General features: G+C 47.6%; 1 protein-coding gene across 1 annotated transcript in view; it reads right to left on the minus strand.

The window, feature by feature from the left end:
- The window catches only part of TMEM26 (transmembrane protein 26), a 443778-nt gene that overhangs the window by 64892 nt on the left and 361341 nt on the right, over nt 1–17545 (minus strand). Inside the window, exon 3 of the mRNA XM_078640963.1 lies at nt 13227–13352. Coding sequence (XP_078497089.1) covers nt 13227–13352 — 126 coding nt within the window. The remainder of the gene's footprint in view (nt 1–13226; nt 13353–17545) is intronic.

A 17545-nucleotide genomic window follows, 5' to 3' on the forward strand; every position in this document is an offset into this window, starting at 1 on the left:
GCTGCGTTAATATGGGGCGGAGACAAAACTAAGACCAGGGAAAACCTGGTCTTAACAGGGCACAACGAGGAGAAATGCTTTATTTCTCCTCTTTTTTGCAGTGTTTATGTGTGCTGCATTGTGCAGCGCACATAAAAACAGATAAACGCCATGCATGATTGTTTATGTGCAGGAAGGTGTCCCTTCCTGCACATAACAATAATTTTTAAAATGACAAGTTGTCATTTCTATGAGTACTGCACAAGTTCCAAATCACCATTTAAGATAATGATTGTTTAGGTGCAGGAAGGTGTCCCTTCCTGCACATAACAATAATTTTAAAAATGACAAGTTGCAATTTCTATGAGTACTGCACAAGTTACAAATCACCATTTAAGATAATGATTGTTTAGGTGCAGGAAGGTGTCCCTTCCTGCACATAAACAATCACTCCCCACAACGCAGGCACCCTTGCACTATGGTGCAAGGATGCTCGTGTTGGCGCTAGGTAGCTAAATTTAGCGCCAGCACAGGGGGAAACAGAGAGCTGCACCGTATTGTTGTAAATATGGTTCAGCCCTGTGTTTCAGAAGTGGCGGAAGGTGGCGTTAAGCCAAGAAGGCTAACGATGCGCTACATCACTTCTTTGTGAATATGCCCCTAGATACCTGATTCAAAAAGGACCTCAACACTCATGGCGGAGGCACCGCAGTTGTGGAGAAGTCTCCACACTCAGGGCGGAATCTAGTTATGAGAATTCTCATTGCAGTGATTCTGCCCTAAGTGTGGGGACTCCCCAACAACTGCGTGATTCAGGCCCTAGATGCTGTATTTATGAAATGTATTTGAACAATGCTGGCCAGTAACCAATCCAGAAAAAAGTGCAAACGTACGTTTGGAGATTTCCTCTCCTGTTCGTACTTACTTCTGCATTTTCTTTTCTACAATCCCAGTAGTACGTTTGGAAAGCAGGTTTCGGGGTGTACTACAGAGAATGGCAAGTGACTAGGGGCCAGATGTAGGTGTCAAAATACCGGTCGGAATCGGCCGAAAATATCGATTTTCGGCCGTTTCCGACCGGTATTTTGACATTGGTATGTAGGGGCACTGAAAACATACAGATCCGGTAATTTTACCAAATCGGTAATTTTACCAAATCGGTAAAATTACCGATTCTGTAAAATTACAGAATCGGTAAATTTTACCGATTCGGTAAATTTACCGATCGGTAAAATTACCGAATCTGTATTTTCCTATGTAGATAGCACTTTTAACATTGAAACAGGGCCTTTAGGATTCGTTATTTACCATGCAATACAATTGCATGGTAAATTACGAATTCTTGTGTACATGCACATCTGTGCATGTACACCTGTGCCCTAAGGGCATGTATGTGTGTCACATGGCGCACAAGCCCCCCTTTGCAATTCGGTATTTTTACCGATTCGGTAAATACGGAATCGGTATTTGCTATTGAATCCTATGGGCTTCAAGACCCATAGGATTCAATAGCAAATACCGATTCGGTATTTACCGAATCGATAAATACCGAATCTTACCGATTCGGTAAAAATACCGAATTATTACCCACATCAGATTTGCCGATTCTAAAATACCAAATCGGTAAAATTCGATATTTTAGAATTGGTAATTCTAAATTACCTACATCTAGCCCATAGTTCCTGAACTTCCATTTGCACTTTGTGCAGGATTATACACTAGAAAAATTCAGCCCAATTTGAAAATGTAACCTTTTCCTTTTTTTCTGTATTGGGTCCCCCTGACGACTCCTACAACAGAACACTTGACATCAATTTCAGCAAACGTAAGATGCATGATCGATATTTAGGGCTCGCCCTTTGTCTGTGATTTGTCCCACAAGGGGAAATTCTTGGCCTATGCTCTGCCTGGGCAGAGATCCACACACATTCACATTGCATGTGTAATTAAATATTCTGCACAGCGGGAAATCATGAGAGGAATTACGTCCTGGCTAGTCTCTTCTGCTGACACTGTTCAGGTTCATTACTTCAGGCAGCCTCTTGCCTTATCGAGGTGAGCGTGCTGTGTGCTGGAATGAAACTAGCTGCCAAGTGGTGAAGAATAAGTCCTGGTTTCTTGTTAATACCATGAGACCCTCTGCTCACTTCCTAGCTCCTCTGCCACAATGCTTTCACCCAAATTTTCCTTATCCAAATGTAATGGAATGCTATTTACAAGCGTATTCCATTTTATTTTTTTCATTTACCGATACTTTTTATTTAGTCTAATACACATTTAGTTTAATGAACAAAACCATACCTATTTATGTGGATACTCTAACACAACTTTCAGAAATACTAACAGAGAGCAACACTTTCTTTTTAGGTCACACTCACTGTAAGCGCTAGCTATCTTTTGTCAAAAGACTAAGGGCCAGATGTAGGTAGCCAAATACTGGTCGGTAATGGCCGAATTCGGCCGTTACCGACCGGTATTTGGCTTTTGAGATGTAGGCGGGTAGTTATTTACAGAATCGGTATATTTACCGATTCGGTAAATTTACCACTTCGGTATTTTACCGAATCGGTAAACATACCAATTCTGTAAATCCATATGTAGGTGACACTCCTAAGAGTGCCACAGGCCCTTAAGAGTCGGTATCTTACCACCCAATCCTATTGGGTGGTAAAATACCAAATTCAGGTGTGCATGCACATCTGTGTATGCACACCTGTGCAATGTGACACACAGACATGCCCTTAGGGCATGTATGTGTGCCACATGTCACACTAGCCTGTACTTGGGGTGCTAGAGGGTGTCAAAGTGACACCCCCTGCACCCTTGCAGGATTCGGTATTTACCGATTCTGTAAATACCGAATCTGTATTTCCCATTGATTCCTATGTAAATTGATATGTAAATTGATACTTGTATAGCGCACTACTCACCCGCAAGGGTCTCAAGGCGCTTGTACGAATACTGCTGTGGAACCCATCCTGGCTTTCCCTGTGAGGTGTCCACTCCTGGGCACCCCCACGGTGGAGGCCAGGCATCCTTAGCGTTGTGGGGGCCGTTGTGGAGATTAAGCAAGCTATTGCCCAGAGTTGCAGAGTGGGACTCCATGATTGGAATAGGCACCGAGGCGAGAATTATCAGCTCCGTGGAATTTTTGATCCCAAGACCCGCCGAGTCGGGGAATTGAACCCTGGTCCCGGGCTAGACCTCTGCATCAGGGTCTGCCGCTCTAAACATTGAGCTTCAAGGCCCATAGGAATCAATGGGAAATACAGAATCGGTAATTACAGAATCGGTAAATAGCGACTCTTACAGATTGATAATTTTTTACCTACATCTGTCTCCTTCCAATTTACCGACTCTTAAATACCGATTCGGTATGAGTCGGTATTTAAGAGTCGGTAAATCGGAATTATCTACATCTGGCCCTAACTGTGGACAGCATGAATACTTAGGGCCCCATTAGGATGGCGGGCGGACTTTGCCCGCCCGCCATCCTCACGGTACTAGGGACCGGCCACCATGAGGGCGGGGGTCCCGTTGGCAGCATTAGGATGCGCCCGCCACAGTGGCGGGCGCATCCTGTATTCCCATCATTGTGGCGGGCGGTGCACTCTGCACCGCCCGCCACAATGCTGAAAATGCTTTGCAGCATTTGCATGACGAAAGCGGCAGGCACCGCGCGGTGCCTGCCGCTTTCATTATGCAAATGCAGGGGGGTACCATAGGTACCCCCCTGTGTGCACCCCCCTACTGTGCTTCACTCTGGGGGCCCGCAGGGGGCCCCCAGAGTGAAGTCCGCCTGCCTTTCCGTGGCGGCATTGCCGCCACGGAAAGGCATTGTCAGATGCCTATTCTAATATGGCTGGCGGTGTCTGATAGACACCGCCACCATGTTATCACTTATCCGCCCCGGCCGCCAGGCGACCGGGGAGGAAAACAGGCGGGCGGTGTTTCCCACCGCTGCGGTCCCCTCCGCCATCGTAATATGGCGGGGGGGAATGCAGGGAAGGATGTCGGGCGGATTGCCTCCGCCAGGGTGGCGGTGGCCACCGCCACCCTGGCGGAGGCAATCCGCCCGACATCCTAATGGGGCCCTTAGAGTGTGCTTTGGGTCAGCCGGTATCTTACGACTGGGCTTACTTGTCAATTCCATTTGCTTGCTTCGAATTCACCAGGGACCAGATTTATCAACATTTGGTGCAACGCAACAGGATAAATTGCTGCATTTCATGAAATGGGAGGGCAGGAATGCACCATAATTACCAATATGCGGAACATTCCTGCTCTCTTTCTACCATGGAGTACTTGCCAAGCACCAACTCAGGCCCCCTTGCGTCATGGTGCAAGGGTGCCTGCGTTACAGCCAGCATTGTTTGCGTGTAGGAAGAGACGTCTTTCTGCACAAAAACAATCATCAGAGGCATTTTCCTCTTTCTATGTGTGCTGTAGAATGCAGCAAGCGTAGAAAGAGGTAATAACATGGACAAATAAAGATATTTCTCATTGTTACGCCTCATCTGGGAAGGCATAGCATTTTGATGAATTCCCAGGCTTACTAGTCTTAGTAAATGTGGAAATGCCCCAAACAGCATGGGTGGATTTGTGGGAACACCAACGCTTCTCACATAGAACACTTTCCCCAAGCCGAATAAGGCAAGGCAGCAACTTGTGTTTCCTTGCGTTGCTCTACATTTACTATGCCAACCAGAGCATTGCAAGGTGGCTCTACGTGGCATAGTAATTTCTAACTTTGCGGACTACAATTCCGTGTTTTGCCTTTTATGACACAAGTCAATGATAAATCTGGACCCAGGTTTCCTCCCTCTTCTTATTCTTGTCATTTGACTATTATGAGGAAGACCATAATCTTGCTGGAGGACAGCAACAATGCTAAAGCCTTGATGATCTAATAACTGCCCTGCCACTTTAACCCTGCTAGAATACCAAGATCTAAACCAGTATCCTCAAAATTGGAAGTTAAAGTAAGGAGTGATTTCCCCAAAGAGGTGTAAAAGAGTGTAAGGGACAATTTGAAAGGCTGAGCAAATGTCTCCTCAAATTTTGCAAGAATCAGTAATTACCTCAAAGAGTACTCGCTTAAAATAATTAGGGTTAGGTTGTCTACACTATAAATACTTCCAGTCAGACCCAGCTCCTATTTGATACACAAACATATTAAAATCTGTTTGTCAATCTGTGAAAAGGCACCTGATATGAGATCCTGAAGTAGATCTTAAAGTCTGGTGGAGAACACCTCCTTGAATGCCTAGCCCTCTCATACCCAAATAAGAAACTACCAATTGCTCCTACAAGCCTCCTGAAAAACGAAGGGCCAAATTATCAAGAACGGTGTTAAAATTATTGCCCAGGTTCACACCAAGGCTTCTATGGGAATTCACAAGAGCATATTATCAAACCCATTATCTCCGTTTTAGCTGCAGTTTTCTGCCGCTAAAGCTGCTATAATTTTAACGCCGTTCTTGATGATATGCCCCGAAATTGGTACTCGAATTGGGATAGCACAGAAAAGATATAAAAATGTAGGAACAATATTAATTTTATCAATAGTACAATGACCAATAATACTAATTTGTTACTGATGTCATGAACACATTTTAATTATAGACTGACGAAGCAACTGCTTATGATTTTGTTTTATTATACTATTAACAGAAGACATGATCTTCACTATCAAATAGGTTGCAACAGGCACAATGCTTGGTTCCTTCACAGTGGGTGTAAACTGAAGAATAGTTTGGGTCTTTTGGAGATTAAGGCGGTAACCTGAATTGGCCCCGAATCTCTCAGCCTCCTTGGCAATAAATTGAATGGCTTGAATTGGTTATAACAAGTACACAGCTACGTCACCTCATAAGCCCTAATCTTGACCTTCATTCCATTCAGGACTACTGTTGTTATTCCTGTACTATTAATAAGATTCTGTAGATAGGGTTCTAGAAATAGAGCAAACAACAGTGTAGATAGTGGGCAGCCCTGCGGTCTAGTTCGAGAGATCTTAAAGATTGAGAAACAATGTCTGAAAAGAACCACACAGGCGACTCAGTCTCGATCTAAGCACTGCATGCGGTCAAAAGACCTATCCCTGAGACCCACTGCACGGTTGCCCTCAGAAAAGACCATGAGATCCTATTGAATGCCTTCTAGGCATCTAATAAAATCTCTCTGGTACATATATCCAAAGTATTAGCTGCATCAAATAACACTATAGTGACATTAATATGAATAATATTGTCCCTGCCAGGAATAAACCACGTTGTTGTGGACAAACCAGGACTTGAATTCAGGAAGCAAGCCTTGTAGCCAATAGTTTAGCATATACTTTAACATTAAAATGAATTATTGATATAGGCCAATAAGACCCCTTCTCTTCAACTGACTTTTTAAGAAAGATAACAATATTAGAATAATTCCAGGAGCCTGGAATTATCTAACCCCTTGATCAACCTGAAGGATAGCTGTAAGTAGCCCAGGTGCCGAAATACCTATAAATGTCTCATAAAATTCCAGTGTCACAGAATCCTCTCCTGTCGCGTTATCAGAGGGGAGTGATATGATAACATCTTTTAGCTCTTTGAGAGTATTCACACCTTCAATTGCCTCTATTAACAATAGGGTTAGCCTGAGAGTTATATCTAGCATCTAAGTTATGACTAACTTGGCACCTGATGGTGATTTGTGAGCAACAATGCTTCCATAGATCTTTAACCTGTCTTGCCAAAAGAAATGGAAGGGATCGAAGGGTTACGTTTGGCATCATTATTTATGGGGATTTGGCGTAGGGTAGTGCAGCAAGTCACCTTGGTGCACTGCCCTACGTCAAAGTAAAGGGGCAGGAATGCACCCTACGTATCCACTAGGGTGCATTCTGTAGTGTTGCGCCAGACTGGGCCCCTTGTCACAATGAGCTAGCGCAGGGGTGGAGACGCGCAGCATAAACCAGTGAGTCTGACGCTGACTCTCAGTCGGAAGTGACGTGCCCGAGCGCACGCCTTCCTTTTATTACTTCCCCGCAGGCCACGCCCGGCCTGCGGATGCGTTGATGCGTGCGTGGATAAACTAGAGTGCTAACAGCACTACATCCCTATCCAACTTTACAAACTTTTATATCTTTATCACAGAATGTCTCGGACTAGGATAGTTAGTCTCTCACAGTTTTAAACAAACAAATGCTGTACTTGCGTGTCCCTTGTTGACGGCTTCAGGGACTTAGCTGACAGGCATAGTCCTTTAGCTTCTGACTTGGGGGTGGATTGGGCCGCAGGTTGTATCGCAGGGTTTGACTTCGCCCAGGTTCCCGATGGTGTGGGGTGTTCCTGGTGGGGGTTTGCGTTGTTGGAGATCCATCTTCTGATTCCGGCAAACCTTCTTGTGTCCCTGCCGGCGAGTTATTTCCATCCTATTGGGTCAGAGCCCTGGGCGCTGCCTCCGCGTTTTCCACTACTTCCGAATTGTTGGTTATCCCCGGGGGTACTACTTTGAACCACGAGATGTTCCTCGACACTTCTTCTCCCTCCTTACGCACGGTCACCATGGTTCCCTTCGTGGCTGTCACAGTCCACGGGCCCGGTTCATAGGGCGTCTGGAACTTTCCTCCAGGACGTCTGTTCCATATAACCACTTGATCTCCCTGGCGCAGCCGTCGCGTGGTCGCTCTCCGGCGCTGACTTGTTCGCCAATTGTTTTGTCGCCTCCGTTCCTGGGTTCCCTCTGTGTCATTCGGGGTTGGTGTTGTCCCCGAGACGGTGGGGAGGAGATCCCTGCGTTGTCCTTGGAACATGAGTGCCCACGGGCTTCTCTGTGTAGTGCAGTGAGGGGTCCCTCTATATTCCCGTAGGATGTCATGTAGTCTCTGTTCAGGGTCTGCCTGTTCTACCATCGCTATTCGGAAGGTCTTGTTTAGAGTTCGCATAAACCTTTCGGCCTCTCCATTTGCTTGCGGCCATTGAGGTGTTATGCGTCGGTGCGTGATGCCTCTGGCCTTCAGGAAGGTGGCGAATTCCTCTCCCTGGAAGGGTGGTCCGTTGTCGCTCTTCAGTACTTCCGGATAGCCAAACATGGAGAACAGTTTCTCTAAGGCGGGTCCTACGTGTGAGAAAGCCGTGGAGTCGATCCTTTCAACAAATGGGTATTTCGAGTATGAGTCAATGGCCACTAGCGTGTGTCCCTCTCCCGGGAAACTCCCAAAATCCACACTTATTTTGGTCCATGGCGTTGTGCAGGCCTCCTCCGTGATGATTGGGGCCGGCCTCTCCGGATCACCGGTCAGTTGGCAGGATAGGCAGTTTTTCACATAGTCCTCGACCATGGTCTCCAGCTCGGGAAACCACACTTTCTCCCGCATGCGGGCCTTCATCTTCGTGGTGCCTTGGTGGCCGCCGTGGGCCAGCTGTGTAGGCTGATGTCGAAGACGTTGTGGTACCACCAGTCGTGTTCCCCTTAGCAGCACGCCATCATCCATAGCACTGAGTTCATTACGGACGTGCCAGAATTTTGTGAGGGTCTCCTTGTCCACTGCCGTCCAGGTATCGGGAGGGTGTAGGTAGTTGGCCCAGGTGCCTTCCTGAACAGCTTGTAGTGATCTCATGTACGGGCTGTCGTCAGCGGCCGCTTCTTTGATCTCGTCGATGGTCATGCACAGGGGGCATGATGTGAGTGCTACCCATCGGGCATACTCCTCGCAGTCGTCATCGGAGGAGAGCGGTTCCTGGGGGAGTGGATGGCGTGACAGGTAGTCCGCCGGGTTCTTGGCTCCTGGCCGGTATACGTCCTCCATCCCATACGATTGTAATTGGATCACCCACCTTTCGATGCGTGGTGGTGGATACGGGGCTGTGCCTTTGAAGAGGTGTACCAGGGGTTGGTGATCTGTAACCATGGTAAATGGGTGGCCTTGGAGGTAAAGGTGAAAATGGCTGCAGGCCCATTTGATCGCCAGGGCTTCTCGCTCTATTTGGGCATACCTGGTCTCGGTGGGGGTCAGGGCCTTGCTGGCAAACGCTAGGGCCGTCCATTGTCCGGGCTCATGCTCCTGGGTCAGGACTGCTCCCAGACCTACCGGGCTGGCGTCGACGATGACCTCGGTGCGCTTCCCCGGATCGAAGTAGGACAGTGTCACGTTTTCCAGTAGGGCATCTTTGATGCTCCGGAACGCTTCATCTTCTTTGGTGCCCCACTGCCATACAGCGTCTGTTTTGGTGAGGGTTCGTAAAGGTTCGCTCTTGGTGGCTCGGCCCGGTATGAACCGGCCACAATATGTGGCCATCCCAAGGAAACTCCTCACCTCCGTTGGCGATTTGGGCGCTGGTGCATCCTTGATGGACTTGGATTTTCTCGGGTCGACCTGAATTCCCTCCTGATTGAATATGTAGCCAAAGAATACAATTGATGATTGAAAGAATTGACATTTGTCCTTGTGGAGTGTCGCTCCATGTTCACTCAGTCTCTTCAGGACGTTCCGCAGGTGTTTATAATGGTCAGATGCGGTGGATGAGTGTATTAGGATATCATCGCTGACGTTGATGACTCCTGGCAGTCCCGATAAGAGTTCTCTAATGGTGTTTTGGAACACCTCGGCTGCCGATGATATGCCGAAGTTGAGTCGTTTGTAGCGCCGTAGGCCGAGGTGGGTGCTGAAAGTGGTAATGAATCGGCTCTCCTCCGCAAGGGGCAGCTGATGATATCCTGCATTGAGGTCAATTTTGGAGAACCATTTTGATCCATTCACGTCGGCCACTATGTCGTCCATGGTGGGCGTCAGATGCCTCTCCCTCCAGATGGCTGTGTTTGGTAGCCGCATGTCGATGCATAGACGAATTTCGTCCCCGGCTGCTTTGGTTTCTCGACTATCACCATGGGCGATACCCACGGGGTGGGTCCCTTCACTTTTTCAATTACCCCAAGGTTCTCCAGCTTCTCCAGTTCTTTCTCCACTAGGGGTCGGAGGTGGAATGGTATCCGGCGGTGGCGCAAGGCTGTGGGGGAGATCGATTTGTCGATGTGGAGTTTGATGGGGTCGCATTTGATGCACCCTAATCCCTTGAACAGCTCGGGGAACCGCTGCAGCAACTCGTCCACTTGGTGTGCTCGGATCCGGTTGGCAAAAGCTATCAATTTCAGATCCTCTGCCGTGTGGCTACTCAGGAGGGTATCAGCCTCCCGGTTGATGATGTGAATGGTTGCCGTTACCTCCTCCTCATCTGCCCGAACTGGTATCACGATCTTCCCCTTGAGGGGTAGGGGCGTATCCGCGCCATATGCGAAAATCCTCGTTTTGGACGGCAGGACCTCGGGGCGGGGACGTAGCTTGTTGAACTGCTGGAGTCCCATCACGTTCACGGTGGCCCCCGTGTCGATGATTGCCTTCACCTCGTTCAGCCCCATTTGCACCACGCATGTAGGCTGTGGCCGCCGCCGCTGCTTGAGTTCCCGGGCAAAAGAGACGACATACGCCTCCTCGTCTTCCGAATCCGAATCGTCGTAGACCGTGGGCAGGTGTCTCTCTGACCTCTCCGGACCCGGGTCAGCTAGTGACAGTTGGCGGACCGCTTTGGAGGGTGTCCACGACTTCTTGGGGTTCCTAGACTGGTTCTTCCTGCGGCAGACAGCTGCAAAGTGGTTTGGGATTCCACAGTTCCCACACGTCTGTCCCTGGGCCGGGCAGTCCTTGGATGCGTGTGGTTCATGGCCGCAGTATCCACAGCGGGCTTGAGGTGATTTCTTTCGATACCCTTTTGGTGCCTGACCACGTGTCCGAGGCCACACTGCATCCGCGCGTTCCGTCTTGATGTTTTCGACTTTGATCGGGGTCTTATGTAGGGCCTGTTCCATGGCCGTCGCTCTGACATCTGAGAGTTCGTGGGATCTGGCCAAGATGAGGATATCCTCCAGGGAGATTCCAGGCTTTCAGAGAATCTGGCCCCTCAATGTCTTATCCCGGCATCCCTGAATCAATTGCCTCCTTATGGCTCTGGGTTGATCCTCGTCGGTGGAACTGGCCAGTTCCCTGACGCGCGTGTGGAATTGGTCCATAGTCTCTCCGTCTCGTTGACATGCCTGTCCCAGCTTGAAGACCTCGAAATCCACGTTCAATTGGGGGTCGAAATGTCCGTTGAGGGCGGCAACTGCGGCAGCGTAGCTAGCCGCCGCGCCCGTGTTGGGGAGGTGTTTGAAGAGCCTGAAGATCTCGTCCCCTGCGTAGTGGAGTAGTAAGGACCTTTTCACTGCGTCGTCCGTCTCACGCGTGACCACAAAGTAGTTCTCCAGCCTTTCTAGCCAGATCTTCCATCGAGGCGACGCCGTGGACGGGTCAATCGCCTCACTGAAGGGCGGGAGAACTCCAGCCGCGGCGTGCTGGAAAGGGATATTTATGACAGGCGCTGCACCATCTCCATCCCCCATGGTGTCGACTCCCAACTAGGGCGGTGGTGTTTTCAGGTCCGGACAGTCTCTTCGGGGTTGCCCCGCAACCACGTGTACCTGAGCGATGATCCGCGCCGTCCGCTCACCACGCGTCTCGGCTCCCTCCTGCGTCACGTGTGCCGCTTCTGGCAGGGCGTTGGATGGTCAGGACCGCTCCGGGTGAGCCTCCGGGGCCTTCGGGTGATGGCAGCAGTCCCTCCAGGCGACGTCGCACTCCCCTGGATCACAGCAAGCCCAAAACGCGTTGCACGCGAGATGCGTGAGGGTTAGCAGGGCGTTTCCCCGCTCCCACGTGAGATGCGTGAGGTTTGGCAGGGCGCCGGCTTCGCGGACCACGCGAGATGCGTGAGGTTCGGCAAGGCGTCGCAAACCTCGGAGCGGGACGCCGCAGGAGTCAGCCGATGGCTCGCGCCCACACCGGAGGGCAGCCAGGGGGGGTGAGGTCGCGCCCCAGTGGGCAAACAGGGCAGCAGCAGCAGGAATGAGCACTCCAGAGGTGGCGGTGGGCTCACAGGGCAAGAGCCAAAGTGCATTCACGCGGACGGTGCCGCGGAAGGGAGCGGACCGCTCCGTAGGAATCTGGTGTACGGGCGAGGGTTGGGCCCCCTCCGCTCGTCACCAGTGTAGTGTTGCGCCAGACTGGGCCCCTTGTCACAATGAGCTAGCGCAGGGGTGGAGACGCGCAGCATAAACCAGTGAGTCTGACGCTGACTCTCAGTCGGAAGTGACGTGCCCGAGCGCACGCCTTCCTTTTATTACTTCCCCGCAGGCCACGCCCGGCCTGCGGATGCGTGGATGCGTGCGTGGATAAACTACAGTGCTAACAGCACTACACATTCTAGTACTTTCCCTGTGCGCTGGTGCCATTTCGGTGGCCTAGCGCTAACGCATGCACCCTTGCACTATGGTGCAAGGGTGCCTGTATTGTTGGCAGGATTGATTTTGTGCACAAAACAGTCCTGGGTGGCATTTTCCTCTTTCTATGCACACATGTATAGAGAAAAAAACGAGGAGAATTAAAGTTATTTCTCTCCGTTGAGCCTCCCCTGGGGAGGTTTAAAGTTATGTCACTTCACCAGGTTTGCATAGTTTTGTAATCCTGGAGAAGCTTTAAAGTCCATGGGGGTTGCGTGGGAACACTCACTGTACCACAATGGAACGCCTCCTTAGCGCAGGGTAAAGCAACATAGCAATTTACCCTGCCTTGCCTAACTGCATATCTTTGCTTGACCTCATAAATATGATCTTGTCGTTTGCTTCACCGAGGTGTCACAAAAAGTGACGCTACGGTGGTGACGCTACGGTGGTGCATGGGCTCATAAATATGCCCGTAAGAATCTAAAAGGTCTAAACATCCAAGCTGTAGCTCATATTCTATAATGACATCAACAAAATGTATTATCAAGTTAATATGATGATATGCTGTGATTCTTTCGCTCTTTCCTACCGTTCTTGTGTAACAATACTGTGTTGGGTGTCACCTGTCGGGTGGGACAGGAACAAATATGGATCTCTACTCCATTTTACATGTGTTTGAAATTATAATTTTGTGCAGTGTAATATATGTCCCCTTGTCTCTTTAAAGAATAGAGCATGGCTAAATGGTAAGTAAAGTTCTTGCCAGGCTTGCAGGCTTGGATGATGTCTGTACCGATATTTTGACATGACTCAGCTAACAGTTTGTCATAATGCAACTTTGCACCACTTCTACTCTCTTGTACCCGACTGTAAATATATCCGTGCGTATTTATCTACATTGTGACGTATCTGTGTCAGGTAACTTCACAGCACAATAAAAGCAATCTTACCTGCCGCACTACTGCTATTTTCCCAAAGGTCTGCTCGTTCAGGTCATGGTCAAACTGAGTCCTGTTTCCAGCCGTCGCCTCAGACACTGTGGTTTCGTTTACTGAACCTTTTTCACTGTTGCAAGCCTAAAAGTAAAGCAAAACGAAAATTAATCTGAGAGGCATTTCTTCATATGTCCTTCACATCGAACTGTACTAGATCGAAAGGGGAACATTTGAAATAGTCAGGAATTACGGATGAAAGAAGTGTCTGTAATTCCAGACGAGGGGCGTTTTTAGGGAACAATATGCGGGAAACTGTGCTTCAGCAACGATTCCCCAATATATGTTTTCGTACGGTGTTTGCTGGACACTTTGCTACCAGTAAGCAGATGAACGGGCATATTTACAATGAAATGGCGCAGAGATGCACCACAAGCAATTTTGATTCTCCGAGCTGCGTCATTTAAAAAATGCATGGATGCGCCGTGTTTACAAGAATATGGTGCAACCCTGTGCTCTGCCTGCGCAGGCGCTAAAACAGCACCCTGGCACCTGCGTTGCAGGGATGGTCAACTTTCTGCACAAAAACTATAATTAATGGCATTTTGCTCCTTCTATGTTTGATGCAGAATCCAGCACACATAGAAAGAGCAAAAAATGAGGAGAAATAAAAGCAATTCTCCTCGTTTCACAACTTTAACGCCTCCTTTGGACAGGCGTTCGTTTTGGGCACTGCCTCTGATTTACGAATACTTGTAAATCTGACATAGTGTCATAAAGTCATGGGTGTTGTGTAGGAACACACACAGCAACATCCATGACCCGCCCCTTTGATGCAGACTACTGCAGGAAAGAGGACCATATTTACAAGGCCATGTAAAGCCACGGAAAGTGAGTGGCTTTGCTTGGCCTTGTAAATATGGGCAGCACACAGCACCGCCAGAGCGTCAAAAAAATCGATGCTCCAGTAGCGCTAGAGGTTTGTAAGTATACTCTAACGTGTCTGTGTGACAGACACAGCCCTCGGGTGTTCACGGGGAACTTGCAATTTCTATGTAGCCAATAGCTAATATCATCGGTACCATAGGGAGTGCCTGCCCAAATGTAACGAATGCCCAAGTAGTAATTTTTATTTCCTGATGTCAAATTGGATACAGCATTAGTTATGTTAGTTACAAAAACAACAAAAACACCATGAGAGTTGTTAGTTGTAAAAACACATTTACTTACTTCACATCTTGACTCTCCAAAAAAGAAGTCAGATTTTGGAACAAATGGAGTTTTCATTCCACAAGCTAACTAATATATAAATGGCTCCTTACAGATTAAAACCAAATCTCAAAACTAAAAATCTAGGTTGAGTTTGTATTGGACTCAAGGATTTTGACCAGAAATTATGTACATTGTATCCTTAAGAACTGGGTCGGACTGAGAACCCAAAGCAGTCCTGGCAAATTTTGACATACCAGCCCGCAAAAGGTGCATAGTGAGCGTAGTTCAGTGAGCGAGCCTGACCACTACAAGGTGGTTTGAGGGGTGGGGTTTCCCCTTGAGAGAATTAGGCGAGAATTTGCACAACACATTTTTCATTATATATTCAATTGTAGTCGTTTTTAAAGCATAGTAAATAATGACCTTACAGTGCATCAGGATACAGCAATCTTTATTGTGGCTCTTCAATGATTCCCTCACTATCACCTTCCAACAGTGCCTCTCATGCCTTCATAGCCCTTCTCTCACATGATTTCATTTGTTTTATAGCATCTCTCATTGGATGTCAGAACATTTTACATCACACACATATACAGAGAAAATGAATCACACATGTGCAAATCAATGTATAGAAAATGCTACATAAGACAAAAGGTACTACAATATGGCAAATTCACAAGTCATCCATACTGGTAGGAAGTGTGCTTGGTCTGGGGAAGCGCACACTCAGGATACAGAACGTAACACAGTGGTTAGGGTTGATGTTGGAAATTACCCTTTCTATTGTGCTTTCCCTTGACTTTTTGCTTTTATCCTTCCCAGTTCTACGCTGATCTAGATGCTAGTCTTAGGATGTGTAGCGCGTTTAAAACTGGCATTCAGTGCCAAAGTGCTGTGCTCATCATATACATACTGGTGATTGGTGATTACATGATTGGCTGATTCAAGTTAGCTGTAAGTCCCTTGTCTTGGGGTAAGAACTATTCCCAGGGCATGTAACTCGAATGCACCTCCATGGGTCTGCAGCACTGGTTGTGTCATACACAGATGTAGCTCATTGATAGGCCCTGTGTGCGCAGGTTACTGTTACATGGCTTGGCATTTAAAAAGCTACATGCCAAGGTTCTGCATTTCTCTCTTGCTATATTTTATTTATTTAGATATTTATTTAATGCAGTTTTATACACCGCTAACTTTACCCAAAGGTGTCAGAGCGCTTTCCAAAAGAACCAGGTAAGTTACTATAGGAACACAAGATACACTAAACACGCTAACAAGTTACACATATACAGTTACAAAGGTACAAAAGAAAGACTAAGAATGCCAACAAGTTATTTATATGCAGTTCCAACTCTAACGACTTGCATATTTATATAGTAAAAAATAAAAGGTGTCAGTGTTAGGTTAACAGCAGGAGTAAAATACATATTTACAAAGTTGACCTCATGTGAGTGCTAGATGACCTTTAAGGTTCAAGAAATGGGTTGAATTCTCCAGGAAGTGCCTTTGGAGGAGGAGAGTTTTAAGATCAGTTTTGAAGGTCCGGAAAGTGGTGGTGGTTCGGACAAATGGTGGAAGTGAGTTCCAGATTCTGGTTGGATTACCAGAGAAGGATTGAGCCATAAACCTTTCCCTTTTGAAGGTAGGAGGTTTGAGCAGTAAGTTTTCCACATTGCGTGAAGGTATAGAGCCTCCAGAGATTTTGAGTTTATTAGCCAGATAGCATGGGGTGGAGGTGTGCAAGACTTTGTGGGAATACAGGCAGTCTTGTAAATTGACCTTGCTTTGCTAGGAAGCCAGTGAAGAGTCAACAGTAAGGGTGTGATTTGATCATTTCTTTTAGCCCCATATACGAAGCAAGATGCTGGGTGGAGAATGGATTTTAGAAGGGAAAGGTGGGATTTGTGAAGGCCAGCAAGGAGAGAGTTGCAGTAGTCCAATCTGGACCATACCAAAGAATGGACCAAGGTTTTTAGGTCTTGCTTAGAAAGGAAGCGCTGAACCCCCAGAGAAGGTGCAGTTGGTAGTGTGCATTGTTGGCGATGGTATTGTTATGGGACTGTAAGTAGAGCCTTTTGTCTAAGGTGAAGCCTAGAGATTTTGCACTGTCAACAATGATATGTTTGTTGTTGAGAATGTTCAGATTGTTCATCCAAGATTGGATAGGAGGAGGAAATAGTGAGGTCGAGAGGAGAAGGAATTCTGTTTTGGAAGGATTCAGAATTAGTTGATTAGTTGACAGCCAGTGGTGGATAGGGTTGAGAGTGGTGTTGAGGATGGAAATGTCATGAGTGGAAGATACTTTTAGGTAGATTTGGGTATCATCCGCATATAGGTGATAATGGATCACAGATTTTTGGGGAGATTACCCAGCAGTTCAATGTAAAGGTTGAACAGTGTGGGTGCGAGGATCGAGCCTTGAGGGACGCCTTGTCCAACAGCCATTGAAGTGGAGAAACAGTTTGCTATTTTGATAATCTGGGATCTGTTCGAGAGGAATGATTCAAAACCATTTGAGCATTGTGCCTTCAAAATCAATATTTTACTTTAAAGTGTTCAAAAGAGTGTTGTGATTAACAGTGTCAAAGGCTGCGGATAGGTCCAGAAGGATCGGGAGACAAGATTCACCAGAGTCAAGTACTCACAGGGCATCATCGATCACTTGAAGAAGGACTGCTTCAGTACTGCAGCCCTGGGTAAAACCAGATTGGAATTCGTCAAGGAGGAAGTTGACCTCGATGTGTTGAGAAAGTTGCTTGGCCATACAACTTTTTGTAATTTTAGCAATAAAATGGAGGTTGGCGATAGGGCGGAAGTTGTTGAAATCATTCGCATCAGCAGAGGGAAGTGGAGTAACCTGTCCTGTTTTAAGGGCAGCAGGAAGGGAGCATCGGTTGAGGAAGAGGTTTATCAGACTGGTCCAGTAGGAGAGTGTGCGGGAGTTAAAGTTGATGGAAATGTCACTGGGGATGGGGTCAATGGAATGGTTAGACGGTTTACTTTCTAGAATGCTTTCAAGGAGGGTCGTTTCGGTGATGGTGTCAAAATTCTGCCACGGAACTAAGGATTTCCGGTCCTCAGGGGGTAGGGTGGGTAACCTGATCCACAAGTGATTTTACTTTTTC

Source organism: Lissotriton helveticus, chromosome 5_1 (genome assembly GCF_964261635.1).
Source record: "Lissotriton helveticus chromosome 5_1, aLisHel1.1, whole genome shotgun sequence".
In the NCBI taxonomy this organism is placed as follows: Eukaryota; Metazoa; Chordata; class Amphibia; order Caudata; family Salamandridae; genus Lissotriton; species Lissotriton helveticus.